The 26034-nt window shown below is 47.7% G+C and overlaps 1 protein-coding gene across 11 annotated transcripts in view; it reads right to left on the reverse strand.

Annotated features, from left to right (window-relative positions):
• BCORL1 (BCL6 corepressor like 1) overlaps positions 1-26034 on the reverse strand; it is a 63013-nt gene that overhangs the window by 23669 nt on the left and 13310 nt on the right. For 6 of the 11 annotated variants that reach the window (XM_045852222.1, XM_045852219.1, XM_045852220.1 and 3 more), the window contains 6 exons: positions 19298-19427; positions 14008-14098; positions 10467-13742; positions 5503-5668; positions 4339-4419; positions 1961-2350 (listed from right to left, as the gene is read on the reverse strand). In XM_045852222.1, the coding sequence (XP_045708178.1) occupies positions 1961-2350; positions 4339-4419; positions 5503-5668; positions 10467-13742; positions 14008-14098; positions 19298-19383 (4090 nt within the window). In that variant the 5' untranslated portion in view covers positions 19384-19427. Of the gene's footprint in view, positions 1-1960; positions 2351-4338; positions 4420-5502; positions 5669-10466; positions 13743-14007; positions 14099-15030; positions 15090-19297; positions 19428-26034 lie in introns of those variants that run through there. The other 5 variants (XM_045852226.1, XM_045852225.1, XM_045852228.1 and 2 more) reach the window with 4 other exon arrangements.

Below are 26034 nucleotides of genomic sequence, written 5' to 3' on the forward strand. Positions count from 1 at the left end.
CGTGCCTTGTGAGAACCTCAGGAAATGGGGGGAAGTCGTATTACAGCATTCAATGCCACAGAAAAAGCAGCAGCCCCTAGCCCGTTACCCAGGCCAGGGCAGGCTCTGGAATTTATTCATTTGTAGTGGAGCAAGGGCTTCCCAGTAGCGCAGGAAGGAACAGAGAGTGGAGGTAGTAGGTATGGGAGTGGGAGCAGCTCTTCCTATCCCCTCTGCGGGTCAAAAAGGGAGAAAACACAAGCCCAGAACCAAAGGGAAGGTCACGAAGTTAAGATGGGAGTAAGATGACCTGTCTAGTTTGGCCTCTGCCTAACTCTCTGATGTGCACTGAAAAATAGGTAGTTAGTCATAACAGGGATCAGAGAAGCTCTTTTTGAGAAGAGAGGTGTCTGCCAGGCGATTCCTTCATGAAGATGTCACCATCAGATCTGGAGGAAGGTGACCAGATGATAAGCCAAAGCCAACAACCTCACTGGAAACCCTTAGACATGGAGGAGGGAGATAGAGGGAGAATGACCTACTTGCCAACAACTGGAGCTGCCCCCAAGTCAAACAGGAGGCCTTGCTAAGTGGTGTCCTCCATGTTCCTGGAGCTGTTTAAGGAGAGGCTACCTGCCCGAGAGTGCTGTGAGATCTCTGTATTGGATGGAAAACTGGACCAGGAAACTCAAAGGTTCTTCCAATTTCAAAAGCTTACAGGTTCAATAAGAAGCTCCCAAGTTTCTAGGAAACTAGCCCTCATTATAGAAGATTGGTGATACAAAAGCTCCTCCTCATCCTAACACAAGTGGCTGCGGCCAGAGGCTTGACAATTCATTTCTGACCAATCCATTATGGCTCTGGCAGAAAAAAGGAAAAACTATCCCCATTGTTCCTCAGAGGTGATGAAAATTAGCTCAATTACTCTCCTGAGTGTAGGGATGGGTATCATATATGTCTCTAAGCAGAGCCCGAAATGAGGTTTAGCCCTCTTTGCTTTGTAGCAAGTCCAGTATCCACTACCTACTTCATATGCGGGTGTTCAGTTTTCGTTAATCAGGAAAGTGTGGATCTTTACCAGTAGCTCAGGATGAATACATTACAGAAGACAATCAATTGTTGCTTCTAGGGCAGAGTTCAGAGATAGAGAGTGAGAGACAGAGGTGCTTTTATTTTGGAGTCAGAGATGCACTTTTTGGCTCGTCTAGAAATCCATTATAGGAATGCTACTGAACAGCACTTAGCAAAATATACTGATATTAGCTAGGTGATAGGCTATGCCTCCATGATTACATACCATAGCGTCTGATGTGGCCAAACAAAGTCTGGTTTTCTCCTTGGGCTGCCTGCTTTTCCAACTCAGGTCTGACAAAATAATGCCACCTCAGGTCACCTGAAGGCTTCACCCTGCCTCTTAGTAGCCTTTGTAGCTTTAAGGGAGAAAGCAAAGTTGTACCTCCTTCTACTTGAAGGTTGAGGAAACCATTGTATTTATTTTAGTTTAGGATCTGGAGACATCCCAGAAAAGCCAATTAATGCCCTCTTTCTTCTTGAACCCAGAATTCTAGGAGAGAGAGAGCCCAGTCTCCCTAAAGACCTGACTCCCTCAAGCAAACCGGAGAAGTCCCTGGTATCGAGTTGTACCATGCCAGCATGTCACTGTGGCCTTGCCCACAGGTTCAGACTTTTATAAGAAATTGGAGGGCTTGGGCCTACGTGTCCTCAGCTCCCTTTCAGTTCAGTCTGAACTCATTCAATCTCAACCCCAAGGCAAAACTTCAGACTGGCATTGAATGACCCCCTCTGGCAGTTGGAGGTCATAGCACCAGGTTTCCATGGGTGCCGAGGCCTTCACTGGGCATTGAGAAGGCAGAGGTTGGAACATCCAAGATGCCTAAGGGCACCCCAGAAGCCAAAGTCACTGTGGCTTGGGGATGGGTGACAGCAACTCCCTGGGGCAGCACCCCCTGGCTGGCCTTACCTGCTCTCCCTTTCTGCTGCTGCTCTTCTTCTTGCTCGGTCAGGTACTCCCCAGTCTGATATTTTCGGTTCTTCTGCCGTCTCCGTTTCTTCCTCTTCACCAGACCTTCCTCCTCATCTTCCTCCTCCTCCTCATTGGTGTCCCACATTTGCCGGGCAGCCTCTGTTCTCCAGGGCATTTCGCGGGCTCGACATAGGTGCCTGCGGCCCTGGCTCAACAGAGTCTTATCCTGGGCATGGTGGCTGCGATACTGGGTGTCCCGTTGGGTCTTTCTCACCTTCCGACGCTTAGCTGGGATGGGGGTCACCTCCTCTTCCTCTTCTGTGGGGAAGACTTCCTGGCTTCCCATGTCACTGTCTGCCATTCCAGCAAAGGAGCTACAGATGCTTCCTGCAGACGGAAGTACAGAAGGTGGTCAGGTACATTTTGAAGAGACAAAGTATCATGTTGAAGCAAGTGCCCTGGATTAGGAGTTTGAAGGTCTGGGTTCAAGTTCAGGCTCTGCCGGTTATTAGTGCTATGCTGTAGAAAAGTTCTTTTTCTTGTTTCCTCGTCTAGAAAATAGGGATACTGTCCTCTGCCTTACTAACCTCACAGGCCTGTTTTGAAGCTCAAAGGAGATATTTGCCTGTGCTTTACAGAGTCTAATATATCACATAACTATCGAGTATCCAAACCACACACCCTTCCTCATCCACGCTGCCACTGTTTCATTCCACAGACTCTTACTTAGTGCTTACAAGGTGCCAAGCATTTTGTGAGGCGGAAGGAGAGGGCCACATGTCCCTGCCTTTTGGGATATTAGTGTTTAGAAGAAAGCGAGGCAGGGCAGACTGGCATGGCGCACCCCCGCCCCTGCTCACTATGTGACCACCAATCTCGCTGACAGAGCCACCGTAAATAAACAGATCTGTCACCAAAAAAAAAAAAAGTCTCAGGAAAAGCAAAGCAAGAAGGAGTTCCTTTCCTGTGACAGAGCCTGGGTTTGTCTCACCTAAATGCTCCTCAGCCAGACCTTCTTCCCTTACATGGACCCCTCCTCCTACTGCATGGCCTGGAGTCCAGGGGTGGAGCTTTCTCTCTGGTACCTCCCCCAGCCATCCAGCTGCAGCTGTTTCTCAGAGCTGGCAAAGCATTTCCCCCTCCTCTCCCACCACCCCAGGATGATGGTACCTTTCCTACTCTCCTCTGCCACCTTGCCAAGAGGCCATCTTCCTTCCCACTCCTTCCTTCAATTCTGCTAACAACAAAAGTACAATCCCAAATTGGCCAGGTTTAGACTACAGGGGATCTGACATCTCCCTGAGAAGCAGATCTGAGACACCATCCTCTTTCTCCCAAGGCTTGGGTATTCACTTAACAATCTCCAAAGCCAGGTGAGGTCAGCAGAAGAAAGTAATGGTTCTAGGCAAACAGAGTGGCCCTTAACCAAAGCTTCAAGTCAGTCAGGCCACTTAAAGATAGCAAACATTCAGCAAACTTTCCATTATACAGACCAGGCAAGGAACAAAGTGTCCTGGTTAATCTAATATTCTGGTTAATAGAGAATCACCATAGAGATCACACAGGAATCACTAATTTCTAAAGAATCAAATGCAGTACAATGTGTTTAACACTAAAATGGCACTGGCCACAATGTAATCAGTCTTCAATGATTCAGAGAACACTTCAGGATTTCATGAGGCTTCCAGGCTATCATTACAGGCCCCAATTACCACTGCACTCTCTGCGTGCTGAGGTCCCAGTTAATATAATGTCAGATAACTGAGTTTATGCTGTATCCTGCTTTCCCATTCTATCCACTTTGCATGAAAATCTGGGTGAACCGAGGTAACCATTTCCGGCACTATGTACCAACATGGCAGCAAGTGGAAAACAGCAGTGGCCAGAAAGGTCTATCCTTCCTTAAACACTGGGGGTCAACCAATACAAATTCAGGACACCAAATGTGACTCTGCTGGCCCTGACCTTACAATGACCATTTCCGATTTTGATGATGTCTATCACATAGGGCAGTAAGATAGAGAGGCCCAAAGGTTAAATGTTTGTTCCTGAGATTGGCTCCAATAATCATGAGATGCCAAAGCTTGGTGTTGAGCCAGTTTTCCTAAGTGGCACAGGCCTTTCCTCTTTTTACCATTGGCTGCCAACAAAAGATATCACATCCCCGTTCTGAAAATCTAAGTAGATGGTAAAATCTTGGGCAATTCCTCCTCCCACCCCCGCCCTGGGCTCTCTTGTCTCCACCAGGAGCTGGGCATCTTGGCACAGTGAGTAAAATTCCCAAGTCTCCACCTGGGCCAATGGCAAAATCACTCGGCCAGAGTTCTACCTTTCTTGGCAGTGTCAACATGGACCACAGCCGCAGGCTCACTCACCAGACTGACTGCGTGTCCGGGTGCTCAGAACCACGGGGATGAAGTCACGGAAACTGCTCTTTGCTTTCTTCTCCAAGGAACCTGAAGTGATGCGTGGTTTCAGGGCGGAAGGCAGAAATGTCACAATCGGAGTCTAAGGACTGGAAAGCCCCCCGGAGTGGCTCAGATGAGAAAGTCAAGGGAGGGTCTGTGTTTTCCCTGGGTTTCAGTTATCAGCTCCCCTTATGCTGCTATCACCTACATATCTCTTTTAGAGAAGGAGCAATTCCCAGCGGTTTTTAAAAACTGGGAGTTGGGTCACTTTTGCTGACACCAAAAAAGGCAGTGCATCAAATAGATTTGCCAGAAAGTAGAAAGCCAGTCTGCCTGTATGACTGTGTGGCTACTGCACCTCCACAAAGTTCTATCACAGCTGGAGCAGGTCCCGGAGAAGGGCAATCTCAATGAATCTTAGAGTATTGAGCGAGGCAGGAAGAAAGGAACAGGAAGCGGTGGACAGAGGGTAACTGCTATATAAGAACAGACTAGAAAAGAGGCAGATCATGCCATGCGCACAAGGCCATGAACACAGGCTACTGTGGGCAGAAATACTTGGGTTTCTCTTTCTGATCAGGGCACCAAGGGACTATTAGTGGCAGAGAATACAGGTTAAGGACACACCTCCCCACCCTAAACATCTTGTGTATCCCTAAATAATAAGGGTTTAGAATTTCTCTAAACCCTTCACCCTTCCAGCCAGCTAGCTAGCTATTCATTTTTAGCTTTTCTGTATTGGGACTTTTCAAATATACCAAAGGTAAAGGACACAGTGTGATGAACCCCTATATTCTGCTGTTTCACCTCCATCCTCATTAAACCCATTTCTTCTCTGAGCCTAGACCTATCGCAGAGCAATGGATTGGCTAATCTGCTGCAGAAATGACTTTTGTCTGTCTGAAAACCATCCCTGTCAGCCTTCGGAGTATGCCTCATTCTAGCAACCAGGGTGAGGCAAATAAGCCACCTCTCCCTCCTCTCTCGCCTTTGATTTCAGAGGTGTCAATTATACTCCCCTTCCACAGTGAGGAAGTCTCACTTTTTGGTCAGTCTCAGAGCCCCTCCTCCTGGCCCGCCCCAACGATCCCTCTGCAGCCCAGCCCAGAGGGTCCACACTCAGGGGCCTACCTTCTTCTTGGCCCTCTGCTCGTTTTCCTGGAGACTGGGACTCCAGCTTGGCAGGCTTCCGGTGCTTGTGCTTTACCCTGACTCCATTGTGCTCTTTTCCTGAATCTGACGCCCCCCTGGGGCTTTTCTTGGTGAGTTCCTGGGAGTCACTAGATGGCTTCCGGCACTGTGAAGAGAAGAGGGGTTCAGGTCTGAGGTCAGTGTTGCTTTTTAAGAAAGCTCTCCTAATGCTGAGCCCTGTGTCCCAATTCTGACACATGGACAAGAGCTGCCCAGGTGGGAGCTGCAGGAAGGGGCTGCTTGCTGCCTTTCACAGTGGGCTACAGAGGTTTTCTGAACTGAATCCTGTGCCCTACCTAATCCTCATGGCCATCCACACCCCATCATTTTAAACAGGTATAGAATCTGCGTTCACATGCTGAATAAACACCCAAAGTCATTTTAAAAGGTGCAAAGTCAGGCCCCATACTCTCTGTATGCAAACAGCAATAGAGAGACAGGCAGAAAACAAAAATGCCTCTTCTGCAAGTTGGGTGACTACATTGTTCATATAACTTCACTGAGCATGGTATTGACACCAACAACTGAAAAGAATTTGTTCTATGGGCCAACTCAAGAAAAATTCTCTATTTTCACATGCAAAGTAATGCAAGAAAACAGCAACTAAGGTTCAACTAAGGCAAGAAGAAAAGCACGATATCGGAGCAATGGAAATCCCCACACTTACAAAAGACATGAAAAAGGCCCAGGCATTATTAATAAAGCCACTTTATACTCTGCAGCACTTTCAACTTTTCAAAATACTCTCATCTCTATTATTTGATTTGATCTCCCCAACCACCCTGAGAGGGAAGCTAAAATCATCCCTACTGAACAGACAAGGAAACAGGCTCCAAGACAAGAACTTAAATGATTTGTCCAGGGCAACATACAACCCGTGGCATCTACTCACTCATGGGATGCTGCTTACCAGGCAAACGTGCATGTTAGTGCTTGCAGTGACAAAGTGGCAGCTGGGACTAAGACCCAGTGCTCCTGGCTCCCAGCCTGAGCCACTTTCCCATCAGCTCTCACTCTTCTATTTCCCTACTTCTGTCCTCAACTGTTTCACTCATCCCAACTCATGCCTACCGTCCGAAGCATCATAGAGTCACCATGGTTGTGCTTACACACCGTAAGAATATTCTCAGCCTAACAGTCACATATTCTCACGAGCTTTGCGATCTCTCCATGCCACCAAACAAGAAATAGGGCAAGGTAGGGATTTCCGGTATTCTAGCATCCAGGGAATGCAGAATAAGCAAAATGTCTTAACAATGAAAGCAAGCCCTAGGAAGAAAGAGTTGTTTTCCTCTAAAGCAGACACGTATGCTACCTTCTAGAAGGTCATCACTATCTAGCTCCAGCTAAGGAGATGGCAGATATCTTATTGATGGAACATTTCCCAGGGGAAGGGGGATCTCAATTGTCCAGGATCAAGAAAGTCACCATTTCCCATCAAATTCCAGGGACTCCAACTATCCCACAAACTCTTCCTTCTTCTTATTCAAGTTCAAATCACCCGCCCCCCCTTTGCTTGCTGCTAGTTCCTACAAACCAAAATGTTAGGAGAAAAAAAGAATTGAGGAGGAAAGAAAATGGGGAATTGTTACTTAAAGTCTGACCTTTAGGTATGGCCGGGGGGGGGGGGGACTACTTAAGTCAGGGGGAATAAAGTTCCATGCACATGAATTTGAACATGCCCTAAATAGGACATGTAAATTTGAACATGTCTCTATTGATTTACTTATTCTGGATATTTCTGAATATCACTTTTTAGCTGGCTCTTTCAAGTACAGATCGTTAACTTTTACTTCCAAAGACAGACAAAAACAACTACAATGTCTAGAAGGGATTTCTGTTGGATTTCTGTCTGCATCTTCCGTGCGGGCGGTGCTGAGAGTCAAAACATAGTGTGTACTCCAACTTAGGCCAAATGTTGGGAGGCTGGGGCCGCCGTGTAAGATGGATGTTCCAGTGAGCAGTTTTGAAAGGTTTTCCAAAAATTTTTACAAAGGATGAGAAAACAATTAAATACACCCAGAGCCAGATGAAGCAGACAGAACTCTTTCTTTTCTGATGATTCCAAAGGCCCTTCAGGATTCTGCGAGGCCCTGGGGCAGGTGGTATTGGAGACAGGCACAGCTCTTCTGATTCTTGGCCATGCCCTGAACGGGGCTGTTTTAAATTAAACCCTGATCACAGTTTGCTTATCAGTGGTTTCTTTCTCAGGAAAAGGGAACATAAGAAAAGAAATGTCTAAGTTATTTGCTCTCCTGAAAAGTGGCCACTTATTAAACCATTACAGGCCACCGGTTAAGGGCTGCTTCGAGGCCCCTGATCCTCTAACTTTACTCTCTGCCCTCTGCATCTGCCAGTGAGCCCAGTCAACTGTTCATCCAATATAGGAAGAGGCAGTGCCTGACTGTCATCGAGTCATCTGCAAGACATAAGCTCCATGACAGTAGGGACCACGTTGATTTTGTTGGCAATACCAACAACACTAACAGCGACTGCTACCACTCACTGAGCACTTACTATGTGCTAGGCACTGTTCTCAGCATTTATGTATATCACCTCATTTCATCTTTTTTTTTTAGAGAGGGAAGGGAGGGAGGGAGAGAGGGGGGGGAGAGAGAGAGAGAGAGAGAAACATCAATGTGTGGTTGCTGGGGGCCATGGTCTGCAACCCAAGCATGTGCCCTGACTGGGAATCGAACCTGCGATGCTTTGGTTCGCAGCCCGAGCCCAATCCACTGAACTATGCCAGCCAGGGCTCATTTGATCTTTTTTAACATCTTCACTGACATATAATTTATTGAGATACCACATAAATTCATTTATTTAAGTTTATGATTCAACTGTTTTTAATAGTCACAGAGTTCTGTTAACCACATCACTATCTATTTCGAGGACCTCATGAAGCCGTCGCTCCCCAATTCCCCATCCCCACCAACTTTAAGCAACCACTTATCTACTTTTTGTCTCTATTGGTTTGCCTATTCTGGATATTTCACGTCATCCTCTCCTTTAATCTCTACACAGGCCCTATGAGTAAGACACCATTATTTTTCTCATTGTGCAGATGAGAAAACTGAGAGCCAGAGAGATTAAGGAACTTGACTGATATCACTCAGCTAAGAAATAGGGCCGAGATCCAAACTCAGGCAGTCACTGCGCCTAGCTCCAGAGAGCACACTCCTCATCAAAATGCAATACCGCCCTCCCGACAATGTAGTCCTACTGCCTGGGAGGAGCTGACATGCAGATGCGGCTCAACAAACACTTGCTAAGCAGTCATTGAAACAGCTACACATAAGGAGAATGGAAGATAATATGGTACAGCTAAGATGAACATGAACTTTGGAACCAACAAGACCTGAGTTTGAGTTCCAGCTTGGCCATTTAGTAGCTGTGTAACCTTGGGTAACTTATCCACTCACTCTGTTCCCTTTATCTTCTTATTCGTAAGTTGGGCGTAGCAGTGACTTCATAGGGTTATCGTAAAGGATTAAGTTAGATAATGTTCGGCAAATGGTAACAGCTATGACAGAATTATTATTCTTATTACCACCAAGGGCAGATTGCAGTTGCCTGACCAAATGCTCTACTATGTAATGAGCTATGTTCCTACTTGGCATGTCTCTGCCACACAGAAATGGTTGTGAGGTCACTGACTAGAACCCACCACAATTCTGTCCCCAAGGTTCTTAACCTGGAGTCCACAGATGGGCTTCAGGGAGGGAGTGGGACAATGAACTCCTTGAAATTATTGGCAAAATTCTGAGGATATGTTTCTGGGGACAGGGTCCACAGCTCTCTCATCACTTCTCAAAACACTCTGTAGTCCAAAAAAGACAAAGAGCTTCTGCCACAAACAAATTCATGGTGCACTGGGTACAAATTTATGTATCAATGTACTGCGCTTTGCTGTGTATAATGTCCTCCCATGTATAATGCGCAACCTCATTCTTGGCCCAAGCTTTCAGGAAAACAATCTTTCATTTTACAGTATATAGATACAGAATTAGTACTACTCATGTATAACACACACCCTTATTTATCCCTCAAAAATCTGGGCTAAAAAGTGTCTATTATATGCAGCAAACTATGGTATATCAACATTCAGTTTGAAGGCTTGTTAACATAACTTCAAATTGCTCCATATTTTGAACAAGCCCTAGCCTCAACTGCTCCAAGAATCTCCCTGGTTCACCAATAGCCTTTGGATCACCTCCAAAGGACCACTGGATTCCAGTTGAATCCTGTTGGCACATCCTCCTGCTACTGCCTTTAGCCTATTGAGAACCCAGGTCCAGATGTCCCACTGCCTTGCACACCAAATTTCCAGCGGGGAGCACCCCAGAGTTGCCACCCTGAGCATTGGGTGGGGGGTGGTAGAGAACTGGTGGATAAGGCCAAGGGCCAAATTGGCTCTAGCCTCACTAAACTCCAAGCAAATCCCGAGCAGGCTCCTGCAGTGGTGCAGAGAACAACCCAATCAAAGGCCCTTTCCCTCCCTGGCCCCAAGTTCTTGAGGTCAGCAGTCATCTCAGAAAAGAAAAAGGAGGAATGATTATGCTGGGAAGGGCCTGCTATTGATGTCCCTTGCCAATACTGTCTTCTGCTTTCCAACTTCACCTGGGACAATGGCTTCCCTCACCCTAGGGACCAAATCATTTCTCACATCCTATAAAATGCACCCAGCCCCTCCCCATGCTAAAACACCATATAAGGAAAAGGTGACTTAGAAAGGGGGCAGCAGGTCATTATTCACTTTATATGAGCCTTCCAACCAGTTCAGTTCACAGAGCTTCTTAAGAACACCGCCACAGCTAAATAAAGTTGACACCTGCAGGACAAAGCAGACAACTGGTGTCTCGGCCTTGCCCTCAACCGTGTACTCATCTCAGCCCCGTACTCACCTTGGGTCCATGGGAACTTCGGGCTGTGACCTTGGCTTGTGGCTGCTGCTCCTCACCGTCCTTGTCTTTGTCACACTTCATTTTATTAGGCGGCAGAGGTTCGGTCACCCCATCGGTCACCACTGAGTCTGGCTGCCACTTGTTCTTGCAAGCAAAGACCCCTATGCTTTCCTGTTTCACTCGAGTCTGCCCAGCCTTACTCTGAACTTCGGCTTGGCCCCTCTGGGGAGCTGCTGGGAGGCCATCAGCCCGGAGGCAGGTGGCTAAATTGAAGACAACATCACCATCCACCTTCTCCATTTTCACCCGCCCCAGGTCCACCTGGCTTCCAAGCTGTGAAAGTTCTGTGCTGGAGCCCCTCTTGCCGCTTGGGACCACATCCAAAATGAGTTCTTTGGGGCGGCTGTCATGAGGTAGCAAAGGCAGCTCGGACATCTTGCGCAGGTTCTGGGGGGTGGCCAGGACCAGCTCATGAGACATGTAGGTGGCCAGCACTTGGTTCTTAGGTTTTGTGTCTCCTGCCAGCTTCAGGCCACAAGTCCCCTGGGGGCTTTCTGTCTTAGGAGTGCTGTCAGAGCAGAGGTGGCCGTCTGATTCCTCAGGCCCCTGACTTACCCTTATGTCTCCACTGTTAGGCTGAACAGACAGTGCTAGAGTCCCCGTCTGAGGGCTGAGAGTCAGAAGGACAGGGTTGACTTGTTCTTCGTAAGGCTTGGCAGCAATCCGGCAAGTTTTGTTCTTTGCGCCAGTGTCCTGCTCTGGAGCAAAAGGGCCCCCAGGCCGTGGCTGTCCCTCGGGAAGTCCATGTACTGCTTCACTGGGGCCAAGAGACGACACACTAGAAAACTCAGAAACAACGCTGGTGGGCCTATTGGGTAGCCCCTGACTGGGGGTCAGCTGTCCGGCACTGGAAATGCCAATGGAAAGCAGAGATGCTTGGTGGTATGGTGACCAGCCAACAGGCAGGACCTGGGTGCTGGTGGGTTTCCCATTAACTGAACACCGTGGGTAAATATTTGCTGGCCCTGTGGGCTTCCACAGAGAAAGCTCCTTGCTTTGGCAGCCTGGCAGCCCTGGGGCAATACGGGCTGGGGTGTAACGTTTGACTGTGCTTGGCTGTCCCTCAGTCCCAGCCTGGCTGCCTTTCTTGCCACAGGAAGCACCAGTGCTCTTAGGCTCTCCTTGATCGATGATGGAAATAGGCTCCTGCTTGGGGAGATGGCGGGGGTCTCGATTGAGACCCAGGTTGGGCTCTTTGTTCAGCAGCAGTGAAGCAGGCACTGGGTTGGCCACCCCCACGTAGGTGCCAGGAATGGTGCTGATCAGTGCAGTTGAGTTCTTCACCCAGGTGCTCGGGTCCCCATTCCTCACAATCTCAGGGAAGATGACGAAGGGCGAGGCAGTGGAGCCCAGGCATGAGGTGACATTGCTGCCAGCAGCCTGGGTTGTGCGCTGAGACCTAGACAGGACCGTGGACAGGAGGGCCTTGCTGCTGGTGTGCACAGGGGTCAACACAGGCATGGGGGGTGTCTTGCGTTGGTTCGGCAATGGAAGCTTCTGGCGGTTGGACTTAGAGGAGAGGTCAAGGGGCATCTCGCTGCACTCGGGTGGAGACGCCATCTCTCGCTCCAGCTGTGGAGGTGACTTGAGGGGAGAGAAAGTAACAGAAGTCCCTTCTGCTTGCTGCTCGGCGCCACCTGACATCTTGGTGGGGTGCGGTGGGGCGGAGCTCACGCTGGGGGCTGGCAGCAAAGGCTGTGGCGTTGGAAGCACCTTGGCAGAAGCAGTGGTGAGGGAAGTATCTGCCAAAGGTCCAGGGACGCCATCGGGCGCAGGCTGGGTGCTGGTGCTGCTGGATGGGGACGCACACGGAAGCCTGTTCACCTCCAGAGAGACCAGCTTAGAATCTGAAGTCAGAGGCCGGGCTACAGAAAATGCATATGGGTAAGACCGTAGCTCTGGGGAGGCCAGCACGCCAGGGAGACACCTGTCCTGTAGGTAGGATGGCAGGACAGGGAGTGTAAGAGTGGAGGAGACCCCCAGAGTGGTTGGCAGTGTGGCCACACTGAGCGGCTGCCCACAGCTTGGAGGTGGGATATACACTAGTGGCTGGCTTGGTGTCAGCACTGTCCCTGGCTGAAATGACAGAGGGACTTTTTGCATAGCTGGTGCCTGAGCTGCAGGAAAACACACTCGACTCAAACTAAAGGAGGCCGGGATGGGCGCGGACGTGGCAATGGCAGTTGGTGTGGCAGCCGGCATGGGCGTGGGGGCTGGAGTAAAGATTGGAGCTGGGGTGGGTGCAGGCACCGGTGTAGGAGCAAAGGCAGGAATGAGGGTGGGGGTGGAAGGCGGGCCAGAGGATGGGGTTGGAGTGGCCATCGGCACTGATGGAGGGCCGGGGGCTGCTGGAGGTGTGGACGCTGGTATGGGAGCCAGAACTGGAGTGGGGACAGTTGTGAGGACCAGGGTTGGAGCCGAAGGGGGCACAGGAGCCTGGATCAAGGCCAAGGAAGGAGCTGAAACTGAGACTGAAAGGGCGGTAGGGGCTGGAGCTGACAGGGGAACAGGGCCCGAAAGGGGAGCAGAAGCTGGCACAGGCACCAGGACCGAGGCCGAAACCGAGAGGGGGTTCGAATCAGAGATGAGCGTGGGCACTGATGGTGGTGCCGGAGCCAGAGCTGGGACTGGTGCTAAGGGAGGGGAAGGGGCTGAAACCGAAGTGGCAACCTGGACAGGAACTAGCCCTGAGTGGGGCACTGGGGTGGGGACAGAGAGGGAAACCTGGAATGGATCTGGAACAGATGGGGGGACAGAGGCAGAACTAGGAGCAGGGGGGCAGATGGGTGCTGGCAGCGTACTAAAGTTAGTGGTAACCAGAGGCAGGGTTCCCTCCATGGACACTCCAGTTCCCAGAGTTGCCAAAATGAAAGTATTTTTCTCCCCAACACCATGCCGAGAATCCAAAACCTTTACCCCGGTGGGCGAGCAGTCCACCTGTTTGCTCATTTGTGTGCTGAGGGGAGTCCAGGAGCAGTCAGCCCTGTTGTTGCCGGCCTCGGCGCCTTCAGGAGAGGAGGAGAGCTTGAGCCCGTCTCCCGGGCTGCTCAGGGGCACCAAGAGGCCCTCAGCCTCTGCCACATTCCCAGCATAGTCCATTTTCTGCTGGGGGTTGTCAGGCTTGTCTTCTGACTTGTGCCCAAGTTTTTCTGTTGCACTGCCATCTGGGTCTGCCCCCCGGGCATTGCTGCCACTTCCAACTGCTGTGAACTCCACCTGCAATGACAAAGCAGCGTGTCCATCTTAGTAGCTCTCTGTGGCTCATGCAAGCATCCCAAGGCCTTGGAGAGGCGACCGCTGGTCCTCTTTGCAACTTGACTAACCGGGTCTTGGCAGAAGCAAAGAGCAGCTAGCAAATTTCTGTCTCATATACAGCAACTCCTGGGAAATATCCTGCCCCTTCCTGTCCCTTTTCTGAAGATGACAGGCTGGGCATATCACCTGGGTAGTTCAACTCTACCATTGGGAGGTGGCCCCTTACCTTGGAAAAAGTGCTGCTGACACAAAACTCCTGAGATCCAAAGCGCTGGCAGTCACCTGTCGTGGACTCCTCATCAGAAAGAGGTGCTCTTCTAGCATGGGAGACACAACCAGAGAAGGGACATGAGGCCTGGTCTTTGGGCTACTACCTTCCCCAGAATTCCCCCTGCCTTCCTGGGTTTCTATAACCTTGCTGTCTTGCTTCCCATGGTGGCTTGGGGGAAATCACAAGGGACTGGAGGGTCCAGGTTGCAAACCGGAGCCTCTGTACCAACTTTGCAAGTTCTTGCAAAGGAGCCCATCCTGACATCTATGGACTCCCCACTTTGGGCCGTGTATTCTGTTTTCTAGAGCTCTCACCAAGACTGTGAAAGACACCCCAGCACCTTTTCCTTGTCCCGAGAGCTTACCCTTCAAAGTAACCATCTAGGAGGTACTGGGTATTGCCGGAAAGGCTGGAAAGGTGATTCACAGGAGCTCTCAAAAAGCATGCAAACTGTTCTTCTTTTAAATGCAATCTTATTTTAAGTCTATAAGGGAAGCGGGTTGCAGGTACCATAAGGGCAAGCCTTTCCTAAAACAAATAACCACCTCCACCGTGTTTCATGTTCTAACTCTGACTCATCATCACCTGTTCACCCAATGGGCTTGCCTAGAGCAGATACACATTTATGAGCACATGTGATGACACTGATTCCAAGGCCACCAAGGCCACCAAGGCCACCAGGTCACTGGGTGCTGAGGGGCATTTCAAGGGTACAACTTCTTTCTCTCCAGGGTACCTCTTTCCATTTTGTAGAGTACCAGTGAGCCCCAGCCAGCACCTTCCTCCTGCCTTTCTACCCTTCCTGCATCCCACCCCTGCCAGCTCCCCACTCTCCCCCGTGGCCTCCCAGCACCACCACATTCTCTCCCATTCCCTTCCAGACCACAGACTCCAAACTCAAGTTGGTACATCACAGACAGAAGGGCTCGAGGCCAGAGAGCTGGGTCCCAAAGGGGGAAAACTTAACTGTACCCCCACCTGCTCAAAAAGTCTTCTCTAAATTTCGGATAAGAACCTCAGAAAATGGTACATCGTGACTAAAAAAAAAAAGAAGAAAGAAAGGTCAGACTGGGAGGGTGAAGTTACAGAAAAACACCCACTGGAAGTTTGGTGGTTTGAGTATGGCAAGAGTGTCCCACTGCCCTAGGGAAGACATCATGGGGCAGCAGCCATGGTGCAAGTGGCCGGGTGGAAGCTTTGGGCGCAAGAATAAAGCTCCAGCAGAAGGGCTCCACCGAGGTTCCTAGGGGACTGAGCCAGGAATGCTCTGTGTGCCTCTGGGGAGGCAGACGTCCTGGGTTTTTGCCTCCATTCCTTGGAACCCTTATCTTGAGCTCCCCCAAAAGCCGGTGCCCACCTCACCAGCCACGCTAGCCAACAGGCAGTCTGGGCACCTGCAGTCAAGTCCCATGAGAATGGGGAGGGCCCTGCTAACTTTCTCCCTCCCACTGGAACAGGGCACCATTGACAGACTCTGAAATTATACCTTGGGCAAGAGAAGCAAAACAAGGCAAGAGGGATCACTGCAGGCTTCTCCCCACATTTTCAGGGCTCTACAAGTGGCTAGTGGGGGGAAGGGGTGGCATGTTCCCTTTAAAAGCCAGCTAAGTTGGCAAGAGTGGGAGGGTTTCACTGCTGGCATTGACTATTGGTGACAAATAGAAATGATGGTAAAGAGAAGCAAGTCAGTGGCTGCCGGAGATGCAGTCAGGGGTCTCCAGGATGGGGAGGAAGGGAGGCCTGAGGGAAAGGGAAAACATATTTTGACATCAACTCCTGAGAGACCAGAAAAGTAAGACTTATCCTCAGCCTTGGGATAGGGGAGACGCGTGCTCCAACTAGACTTGCCAAGGATGGTGTGTGGGGGGGGGGTGTGGCAAGGGAAAACAAGCAGTAGTGCCTACCCGCCCCCGTTCACCAACCCCACATAAGGATTGCAAAGGCAAGATGTTATTTATTTGCACTATTTCCTCTCCTGACTATGCAAAGAGGAGCTGGTTACATACTCGACCCCTGACCCTTGCTTGGCTCTCACCTGGCATAAAATCATCTTGAAAGCAGAAATCCTGCCCTCCACCAGAGAATGTAGAGCCAGCTGCCAGCCTAGAGACCCTGGAGGTGGCAGCAGCAGTGGCAGCAGGAGCAGCAGTCCTGGCTACTCCAGCCGTCCCACACCTTAGTGCCAGCTCCTGAGGCTCTGGGAAAATGTTGTGAGGCCACATTTCAAATCCTCTGAGGAGAGGGGTGTGCAAAGCTAAGTAATTATAAAATTGCTCCATTGAGAGAACCTGAGACAGAATAGCTTACAAGGGAGGGGTATACCTGGAGCCAACCAGGCAAGGTTAGGAGGGTCTGGGTGGCCAGGAGGAGGGAGCAGGGGGTCAAAGCAGGCTTTAGTCAGAACTGAAAATCAATCCCACAATTTCTTCTCAACATAGATGACCCTGGGCTATTATGCTCAAGGCTTTATTCAACTTAAACTAGAACTGGCCATAACCCTTCCAGGCTATTTTCCTAATTATTAAGGGCTAGCACCACTGTCAGACCAGGCTTGTTGCAGTTCCTGCTGGGCCCTGACTACACAGCACACACCAGACTCCTTATCTCCTTGCCCCTGCCAACTTTCCCTACTTTAGTCCCAACACACCTCAGGACCACCTTTATTCCAAACAAGGTTTCCCCCAAACACACCATCTGGAAAATGCCAACCCTCACCTCAAACTCCTACTCATCTCTCAAGCCCCAACTCCAATGCCACTGCCTCTGGGAAGCCTTCCCTTATTCCCCCCCCAAAGTTTGTCATCCTTTCATCTAGACTCCCACAGGACCTGTATGTGTCATTCTACGTAGCACCCACCACCAGTGTCCGTGATGACTGGTTTGCGCTCAATGGGTTTAATGTTTGTTGACCACAGGGAATGAATGGGTGCAAGAAAGGAAGCAAGAAAGCAAACAGATTTAGCTGGAAGTCTGACTAGAGTCAGCCGCCTGTGGCCAGCTTTAGAAAGGCCCTGCCCCTGGTCCCTGCAGTCCTCACTGCATCTGATGAAGCTGGGCAGGCTTCCCAAACATAACTTGAAGAGTTAAGCCACAGGTGCAGCTTTATACCCCAAATGTCTAAGTTCTACAAGTTGTAAAGGGCTGACAAAGATGGTTTTTAAGGAAGGTGAGATTGCATTTTGTAAATCAGCCATAGCATGGCCTAGACTTTCCTAGTGGGAAAGTGACAATAAAGGGTAAATTAGACCAAGAGTGCCAATGCTTAGAAGGTCATCTTAACTACTAGGTATATTTGGTTATTCAACATCCCAAGAAAGGATCATAAAGAGGGAAAATCAGGTTTCAAGCCCACTGCCTGCTCCTTTCTCAGAAGACATTTAGAAAGGCCAGTGAAGGAAGGTAACTTGTACATTGATTTTTTAAAGGCTCTAGTCCAGATCTTTGCATCAAAGTCTGAACCACTTATAACTAGTTGCCAATGAATACTTACACAAATCAATACCACTACCTTGCATTCCCCAGGCCATCCCATAGTAATTATCTAATGCCATACTTCATATGTAAAGGAAAATCCCTTTCTCATGCAAAGCTGAGAAGAATTTGGTCTTATTTTCCTTGGTCTTGACTTTTATATTCTAAAATTAAACTCCTTTTAAGTCTATCTCTAACTCGTCCCTCAGTATAAAGAACATTAAACTATCAGGTGCTAATGGCTTTAAAAAAATAAAGAAGGTCCATTCTCCTAACCTGAACCTCAGACAAATACACAGTTCTCCAGTTAACAACAGACATAAAAAGCAGATACATACAAAGACGTCCATTCCCTTTCCCTTCCAAACTGCCAATACTCCCCCATATAAACACACATACCATGCACACACTTCGAAGATTTACACAAGGAAACACCACATTTGTAATCCTAGGAAAAGCCATATCATTCTGTGTTCTAGGTGATTGATCTGATGTAAACAGTCAATGGATTGAAACAACAGCCAAACACCAGCAAGCATAGGGGAGCCGTGCCTTCTCTAAAAATGGGAGAGACCCTGGCTGGGTGGCTCAGTTGGTTGGAGCATTGTCCTGTGCACCAAAAGGTTGCAGGTTTGATCCCAGTCACGGTATGTGCAGGAAGCAGCCAATAGATGCTTCTGTCTTGCATCAATGTTTCTCTCTCTCTTCTCTTCCCTCTCCTCTCTCTCTCTCTCTGCCTCTGTTTCTCCCTCCCTTCCTCCATCTCTAAAATCAATGAGCATACCCTCAGGTGAGGATTAAGAAAATTGTTTTAATGGGAGAGGTGATGCAACCATCACACACAGCTCTTTGGCCAACCGTTATGAAAGTTGAATATAAAATCTAAAGGCCACCTTTGCTGGTGTGGCTCAGTGGATTGAGTGCCAGTCTACAAACTGAAAGGTCACCAGTTTGATTCCCAGTCAGGGCACATGTCTGGGTTGCAGGCCAGGTCCCCAGATGGGGGCGTGTGAGAGGCAACCCACTGATGTATCCCTTACACATTGATGTTTCTTTCCCTCTCTTTCTCCCTCCCTTCCCCTCTCTCTAAAAGTAAAATAAAACATGAAATATATTTAAAATCTAAAGGCCATTTTGAGGGGTTTTAGTATGGGGCATGATCAGGAATGGCATAGCTTGGTCAATGAGATATTTTGGTGTACAGGAAACTGAACACACACACACAGATCAGGCAGGCATCACCAACTCTCAATTTCGTGTGAAAACTACATGTTAAGCAGTTTGATCTCCCTTTGATACTTCATAAGGATCTTACTGTAAATCTGCATTAGTCTCATAAAGCAAGAAAGCACTAGTCACCAGAATACCCACTAACAGTACCTAGTATAAAGCTGAATGATAGAAATGCCTTTCTTCCAGGCTTATATCAAGGGCCAAAAATATCCTACGCATATCCTTGAGCACCAAACGTGGATGCAGCAAATAGAAACTGCAATTGCCTGAGCTTCCTCTATTCCACCATCTGACAGTTCTTAATGAGTAGACAAATACCAGTTGGTGGATGGTCCTCTGTTGGCCTCCTCACCTTCATCTGAACAGGGACGGCAAGGCAGAGCAGGCCACTCACACATCCCTCCCCATCCTTCAGGAAAACTAAAAATGACCCAGAGTACCTCACCAGGGTCTCTCCCCGGGTCCTGCTGCAGCTAACCCCTCTGGTGAGTAGTCATCGCTCACTGGAAGCCAGCAATAGTCACCTTCCCAGCCTCCTCACCTCTCCTCGTTGATGCCACACATGCGAATCCGGTCAGAACTGGTCCAGTTGTGTACGCTGCTGTAGAGCGGTGCTGTAGAGATCATGACAGCCGCTCACCACCAGATAGGACCTGCTGTGGCCACTTCCCCTGAGGAAAAAGAATCCCCCCCAAATCAAAACTCTGACCCACCTGCTTAACCACCTTTAACAAGGAAACGCTTAAACAAAGGTAATTATAACACCAAAATGTTAAAACAGTTTCTCTCGTAAGTCATGCTGCTATGGGAAATTAAGGTCCAAATGGGGACGAGGGAGCACCAGCTTTCTAAGAATCCACAGGTTTCAGGATGGAGATGAAGATGCTGTTAATCACCTGGAGTAATTTTTAAATTATTGTAAAGACAGATATGCTTGAGTGTTCAAGGAAATTCAATCTATTTCAGACAAATGAGATGACAGTATATTTTCTACACATATTTAGCCTAACCAACTACAATTAGAGGGTCATTCCTGTATGTGAACAGTGCGTTGAAAGACTGCTGGGGGTCTTTTTCTCATCAACTCTAATCCATGGGTACTGAGTATTTGAGTGACGTAGCCAATTTAAGCTCTTCAGAGGAAGCACACGCTTCTTTTATAAGCCCTTCAAATGTACTCTATTCTGACTTCAAGTTGGGAGTTGTATAGATACGATGCATGTATCTAACCTGCTTGAAAGCTCCCTCCAAATCAGATGCAATATTCTTTTTACTGACCACAAACAAGCAAAGAAGGAAAAAAACAATGTTCTGTTAAGAACCACATATTTCTGTCCTTCTTCCTTCCCTCCTTCAGTCTGTCATCCCCATGATCTACCACCCCTTCACCAGCCAATGTCCAGCTCTCACTGTTGACAACCACTGCACAGCCAATTCACCTTCTAGAGAAAATAAGGCATCAAAAAAAAAAGATATGTATCCAGTGAGCTTGTCTTGAGACCCTTAAACTCTTGACTTCACTTATTAGCCAAAAAGCCTTATTCATTAAGACTCAACTGAACAGAGTGCTACAGTGATCAGAATTTCATGGTGTTCTCTACTTTCTAAAAAAGTGAACCATAATAAAATATACTCACATTAGGGATTTGTTTCACTTATCCTTTAAACAATTTTCAGAGATTGTCTATATTCAACACAGTATTACTATTCATTCAACAAATATTTATTGAGCTCCTACTATGTGCCAGCATTGTCCTGGGTACCGGAGATTCAACAATTAACAGCCTCTGGCTCATGTGACTCAGTGGATTGAATGCCAGCCTACAAAACAAACCAAGGGGCTACTGGTTTGACTCCCAGTCAGGGCACATGCCTGAGTTAATGGCCAGGTTCCCAGTTGCAGGCGTGTGAGACGCAACCAATGGATGTTTCTCTTGCACATCAATGTTTTCCCCCCTCTCTTCCTCCCTCCCTTCTCCTATCTCTGAAAATAAATGAACAAAACCTTTCAAAAAACAATTAACAAAAAAATCCCCGCCTCCATGGAGCTTATATTCTAGTGGAATGAGACGCACAGGAAACACACTAAATGATTATATGTTTATAGTATGTCAGAAGGTGGTATAACACAGGCTAAGGGGCCTGGCAATGGTCGGGGAGGGGAGGCAGGCTTACAATTTGAAAGTGGATGATCAGGATAGGTCTTGCTGAGGAGACATTTCAACATCTTGAAGGAAGCAAAGGGATAAGCCATGTGGATATCTGGGGGAAGAGCACTCCATGGAAAAGAGAACAACCTATGCAGAGGTCCTAAGGCTTGAGGCTGTCTGCTAAGATCAAGGTAGAGGCAGGCTAGCATGGCACACAGGGACTAAGCAAAGGGAAAGAGGCAATAAGGGGTGAACAGAGGCATATACTCCCATTCTTTTCTTGCTCCACCTCATCCTACTCTTTATCTCTGCATCATAGGCTACTGCTGCCCTCACCCCTTTCCCTGTACTTGCCCCTCTCCTGGCTATCCTGACTCAGTGCCTGCTGGCTTCTCCAGGGAACATCTTCCTCCACCCACCCCAGAAACCTGGACCTTATCTGCTTGGTTTCTCCTTACCTCCTCATCCTGGCCACCCTCTCCCATCTCTTCCCCTTCCTTCCCTCTTTCTCTTCCTACCCCCATGTACCTCTCTCTCTCCCTTTCCCTTCCCTTCCCTCTCAATCTCTCTCCTATTTCCCTCTATTCCTCCTTGTCACACCCCTTTTCCCCCTATTATTCTCCCAGCTTTCTCTTTCTCCCCCTCTCTCCTGCTTCTCTACTCCCTATCTCCTGTCTCTCTCTAGCACAGTCCTTTCTCCTCCAACTTTCCCCTCCTTCCTGCTTCTCTTGCCTCTGGTCCTTTATCTCACTTTCCTTTTTTCCCCTCAGGCTTCACTCTCTCTTCCCTCTCCTTCTCCCTCCCTCCCTCCCAATCTCCTTCCTCTCACCTCAATGTTCAGTGTCCCTCTCTTGTCTCTCTTGTCCTCCTCTAGTAAGTCTGGTTCAAGCTGGCTTTCCACTCTCCCCACCTCTCTCCCTCTGTGCGTATGTGTGTCTCTCAGACCCACCCCTCCTTCTCTCTGTTCATGAGCTTCCACAGTTTCAACTCACCCCTTCATATACTGATGACACCCAGATCTGTATGTGTAGCCCTGATCTCTCTCCTTAGACCCAGACCAGAATTTCCAGTGTGTCTCAAACTGAACTCATTATCTGTTCCCATAAATCTGCTCCCCACCCCACCCCCACGCCCAGCTTCTTTCCTATCTTAGTCAATAGCACCACTGTCCCCTAGCCTGGAAATTTCAGCATTGTCGTTGTTGCCTCTAACACCTCTCTCCCACTGCCCACATCCAATCAGGAGCCAACTTTAATAATACCATCTCCATTTCCTCCTTCTACAACTCTCACCACTAACCTGATGCAGACCCTCATCATCTTTCACCCAGAATATTATAATAGCTTCTTAACCAGTCCCTCTGTCTCCCATCTCTTGATTCTACAATCAATTCATTTTCTAAAGCACCAGTTCAATCCCATCATCCCGTCCCTCTGCAAAAGCTTTCAATGGCTTTCCTCTGTCGTCAAAATCAAGCCTGTGTTTCTTAGCACAGCATTCAGGGCCCTCCATGACCTAGCCTCAAACCTCTTTGCCTTCTCTCCCACATCCTGCCATTCCCCTGCTGCCCTTGCCATCCTGACCCTTCCCTGCACAGACCATCCAGTTTCAGGACTTTGCTGTGTCCTCACCCTGAAATGGTCTCTCCTGTGCCCCCACTTCCCCTCTCAGTCATCCTCAAGGCTTAGCTTAAGTGTCATCATGTGTCCCCAGCCCCAGGCCCTGCCCCAGCCCCTGGTCAGTTAACTCCTCCCTCTCTGGTTCCAAAACGTTTCATTCCTACCTCTACTGCAGACCTGATTTTTATTCTCCTCCACAGTGTGGTTAGCTGGGAGCATGGCATGTCTGTCTCCCTCGTGAGGCAATCAGCTACTTAAGGTAAGAAATACCATCTTTTTTTATCTCTAGTTCCTCTGCAATGTCTTACATACGGTAAGTAATCAGTAAATGCATGTTATATGGAACTGAATCCTGCATGACAATTGAGGCAATGACCCTAACAAAGTGGAAGCAAAATCAACCCCCTAAAAAGTATCCACTATGTATACTTAGTATAGAAAAAAAACTGTTGTATTTCAATTTTAAAAAATGATTCGTTATCTATAGCACACCCTTCTGGACCTGCCTAATCCCAGCCTGGTTCATTGTCTTTAACCTATTTTGCACCTCTGTACATTGCAGGTAACTGTTGGATATGCAAACTCAGTCCTGTCCCATAGAGTTTGGATTGGCTTCCCCTCCCACTGTGGAAAAACCAGTTTTGCCTCCATTTGCCACTCCATTCCTTTGCTCCATATAAATTTGTGGTTTTGAACTTTTTTTCTCAACTGTCTATAACATCTGTCTGGTTCCCTTATTGATTAATGAGTAAAATAAAATCTTTAACACGTGTTCATTTTTAAATGTGTGTGAGACTCATGATTTTACCTTTCCTGAAAATTATCTGTAATATTACTAAGACAGTTATGTGGGTTAACACATAATTTTAGAAAGATTTCAACAGGGGGTATGACAAATAGATTGACTGTCGGCTTCATGTTGGTTCACCAGGATCCCATTCCCTGAATATCCTGGTTAATCAAGTTTTGACTATTTCTTAGAATATCTTGGAATGTCACAGTTTTAGAAACAGCAACTCAGCCTGTTGGCTGATATACTAGGTACTTTTTTCGCATTTTATCTCTATGAAGCATTAGAAGACTCTGGTCATGGAAGGGGCCCTTCTTGCCATAAGATGAGTTTCAACATGAAATAGCTACCTGAATATTGGTAGGCAGCAGATAAAAGTTCCTGACCATGGCCTTTTTACTCTTAGGTTTATTTTTGTTCTGTTTAGAGAGGATTAGTAGTTTGTAGGGCCTGGAACAGAAATCAGAGGGGGGAATCTTGGCATTTAGAAACAGAAGAACATATAAAATATTACCTAGATAAAGGAGTTTTTAGACTACCCCCAAAACCAAAACAACAACCACAAAAAGAAAACCAAGTAAAAACCAAAATAATTACCACCCAATACACATTTTACGACTATAAAGAAAGCAAAACTGATATTGGGTACCCCATTTTCACTAGATCGCAAAGGTGGAGTATGTGTTTAAATCTTGGCCTCCCACTCTTTAACTATGATTTTGTCAGAGCAGCACCTCTTCTTATGTGAAACCCACTGCTGTTAATTAACAGTAGGCTTTGCAGGGAAGAGGCACAGACAGATAGAAAGCACAGGCAGAAAAGTAGCAAGCTAAGTGATCTATACAAGATGAGATGGATCCTCCTGAGCCAGAGAGTAAACAAAAGGAACTTTTAGCCCTGGTTGGTGTAGCTCAGCGGATTGAACACAGGCTGCAAACCAAAGGGTCGCCGGTTCGATTCCCAGTCTAGGGCACATGCCTGGGTTGTGGGCCAGGTCCCCAGTGGGGGCCACGTGAGAGGCAACCACACATTGATGTTTCTCTCCCTCTCTCTCTCTCTCCCTCCCTTCCTCTCTCTCTAAAAAAAAAATAAATAAAATCTTTTTTAAAAAAGAAATTTTTAAAAAGGCACTGATAGCCCTGACCAGTGTGGCTTGGTTGGGCGTCATCCCACAAAGAGAAAAGTCGCTAGTTCAATTCCCACTCAGGGCACATGCCTGGGTTGTGGGTTTGCCCGGACTGCAAGTTCCATCCCCAGGTTCCTGGCTGGGATATGTATGAGAGGCAACAGATTGATGTTTCTCTCTCACATCAAGGTTTCTCTCCCTCTCTTTCTCCCTCCCTCCCCCTCTCTCTATAAATTAAATGAATGAATGAATGAATGAATGAATGAGAGACACTGATGGTGTCATTGCCCACATAGGAAGGGAGGAGTTGAGATGGCCAACAGACACCAGTTTCCCAGGCCAGGATCACTGAGGAGCTTGTTCAAAACACAAGAGTCGTGGGTCCCAGTCCTGGAGTTTCTGATCCAGCAGTCCTAGGGTTTCGTTTTGTTACTATCATGTCCAAGCAAATCACTAACCACTCAACTGTACGCTACTTCTCAGGAGAGGTGAGCAAAAAAGGAAAAACCTTACAGACACGCTACACTTGGTAGGTTCCGCTGGTATACACACTTCTATATCAATTGCTTTTGCTTGTAGCACCTGCACTCATGTGTGGTGTGCATTCTCAGTCTCTCACTCTCACTCTCTCTCTGATGGGAACCATCACATCAAAGGCAAAAGGCCAAGTTCCTAAAAGGAACTTGGAAGAAACCTGGTAACCTCATGCGACCCAGGAAGCCCAGGCACAAGGATATGAAATACCTCAAAGGCTTTTCCCAGATGTCACAACCATGTAATTGCTAAGAAATGAACAGCTGCATTGCCCCAGAATCAAATGCTGGCAACTGCAGAGAAAGCAGTGGGACCACTATGAGCTAGCCCCACTTTACGGGGGAAACCTCAAAAGGCACATCCAACTCGTGGTAAAAACAAAGGAGAGCACTTGCTCCAGCAACCCAAAGTATTAAGTATGGCTGGAAAAAAATAAATAAATAAAACTCTTTTTATTTGGGAGGCACATATACACATAAGTAGAAGGACTGACCGAGATCCAAGAGAATGAATCCAACAGGTAGGCACCAGAGAGTAGGTAGCCAGACATGATCACCACACTACAAAATAGGGGAAACCAAAAAGAAAATGGACTAATAGGAGAACAATAACTTTAAAATGGTGAAAACAGCAGCTAAGGTGAGGAAGAGCAACTAGAACAGAAGCCATAATGAAGCAAAAATCATTCTTCAAAAAAGTCCAAAAGAAAAAAAAAACCACTAGAAGACAAGGGCAGGTGTGAAAGGCATAAAAGAGAAGCCCATAGGATATGACAACCAAAAGGGAAAAAATGAAATAGGGGAACCTGAAATATTTCACCATCATGGGCCAAACTGAAACACTGTGGGGAAGCACTGAAGATAGACATTTCAGAACTTTAGAGAGAGTACATTAGCAAAACAAGGAGAACATCAAATTGTAGCCCAAGTCAGGGTTAAAGGGAGTTGGTAATAGTGGATGGGCAGCACTAAAATCTCAAAGAAGATTTTACAAATTAGGTAATTTTTTTGGTTTTATTTTGAAATGAAGATACTCAAATAAGCAGATTTCACAACAACT

This window comes from Phyllostomus hastatus, unplaced genomic scaffold (genome assembly GCF_019186645.2).
Source record: "Phyllostomus hastatus isolate PE091 unplaced genomic scaffold, TTU_PhHast_1.1 phas_contig_90, whole genome shotgun sequence".
NCBI lineage: Eukaryota > Metazoa > Chordata > Mammalia > Chiroptera > Phyllostomidae > Phyllostomus > Phyllostomus hastatus.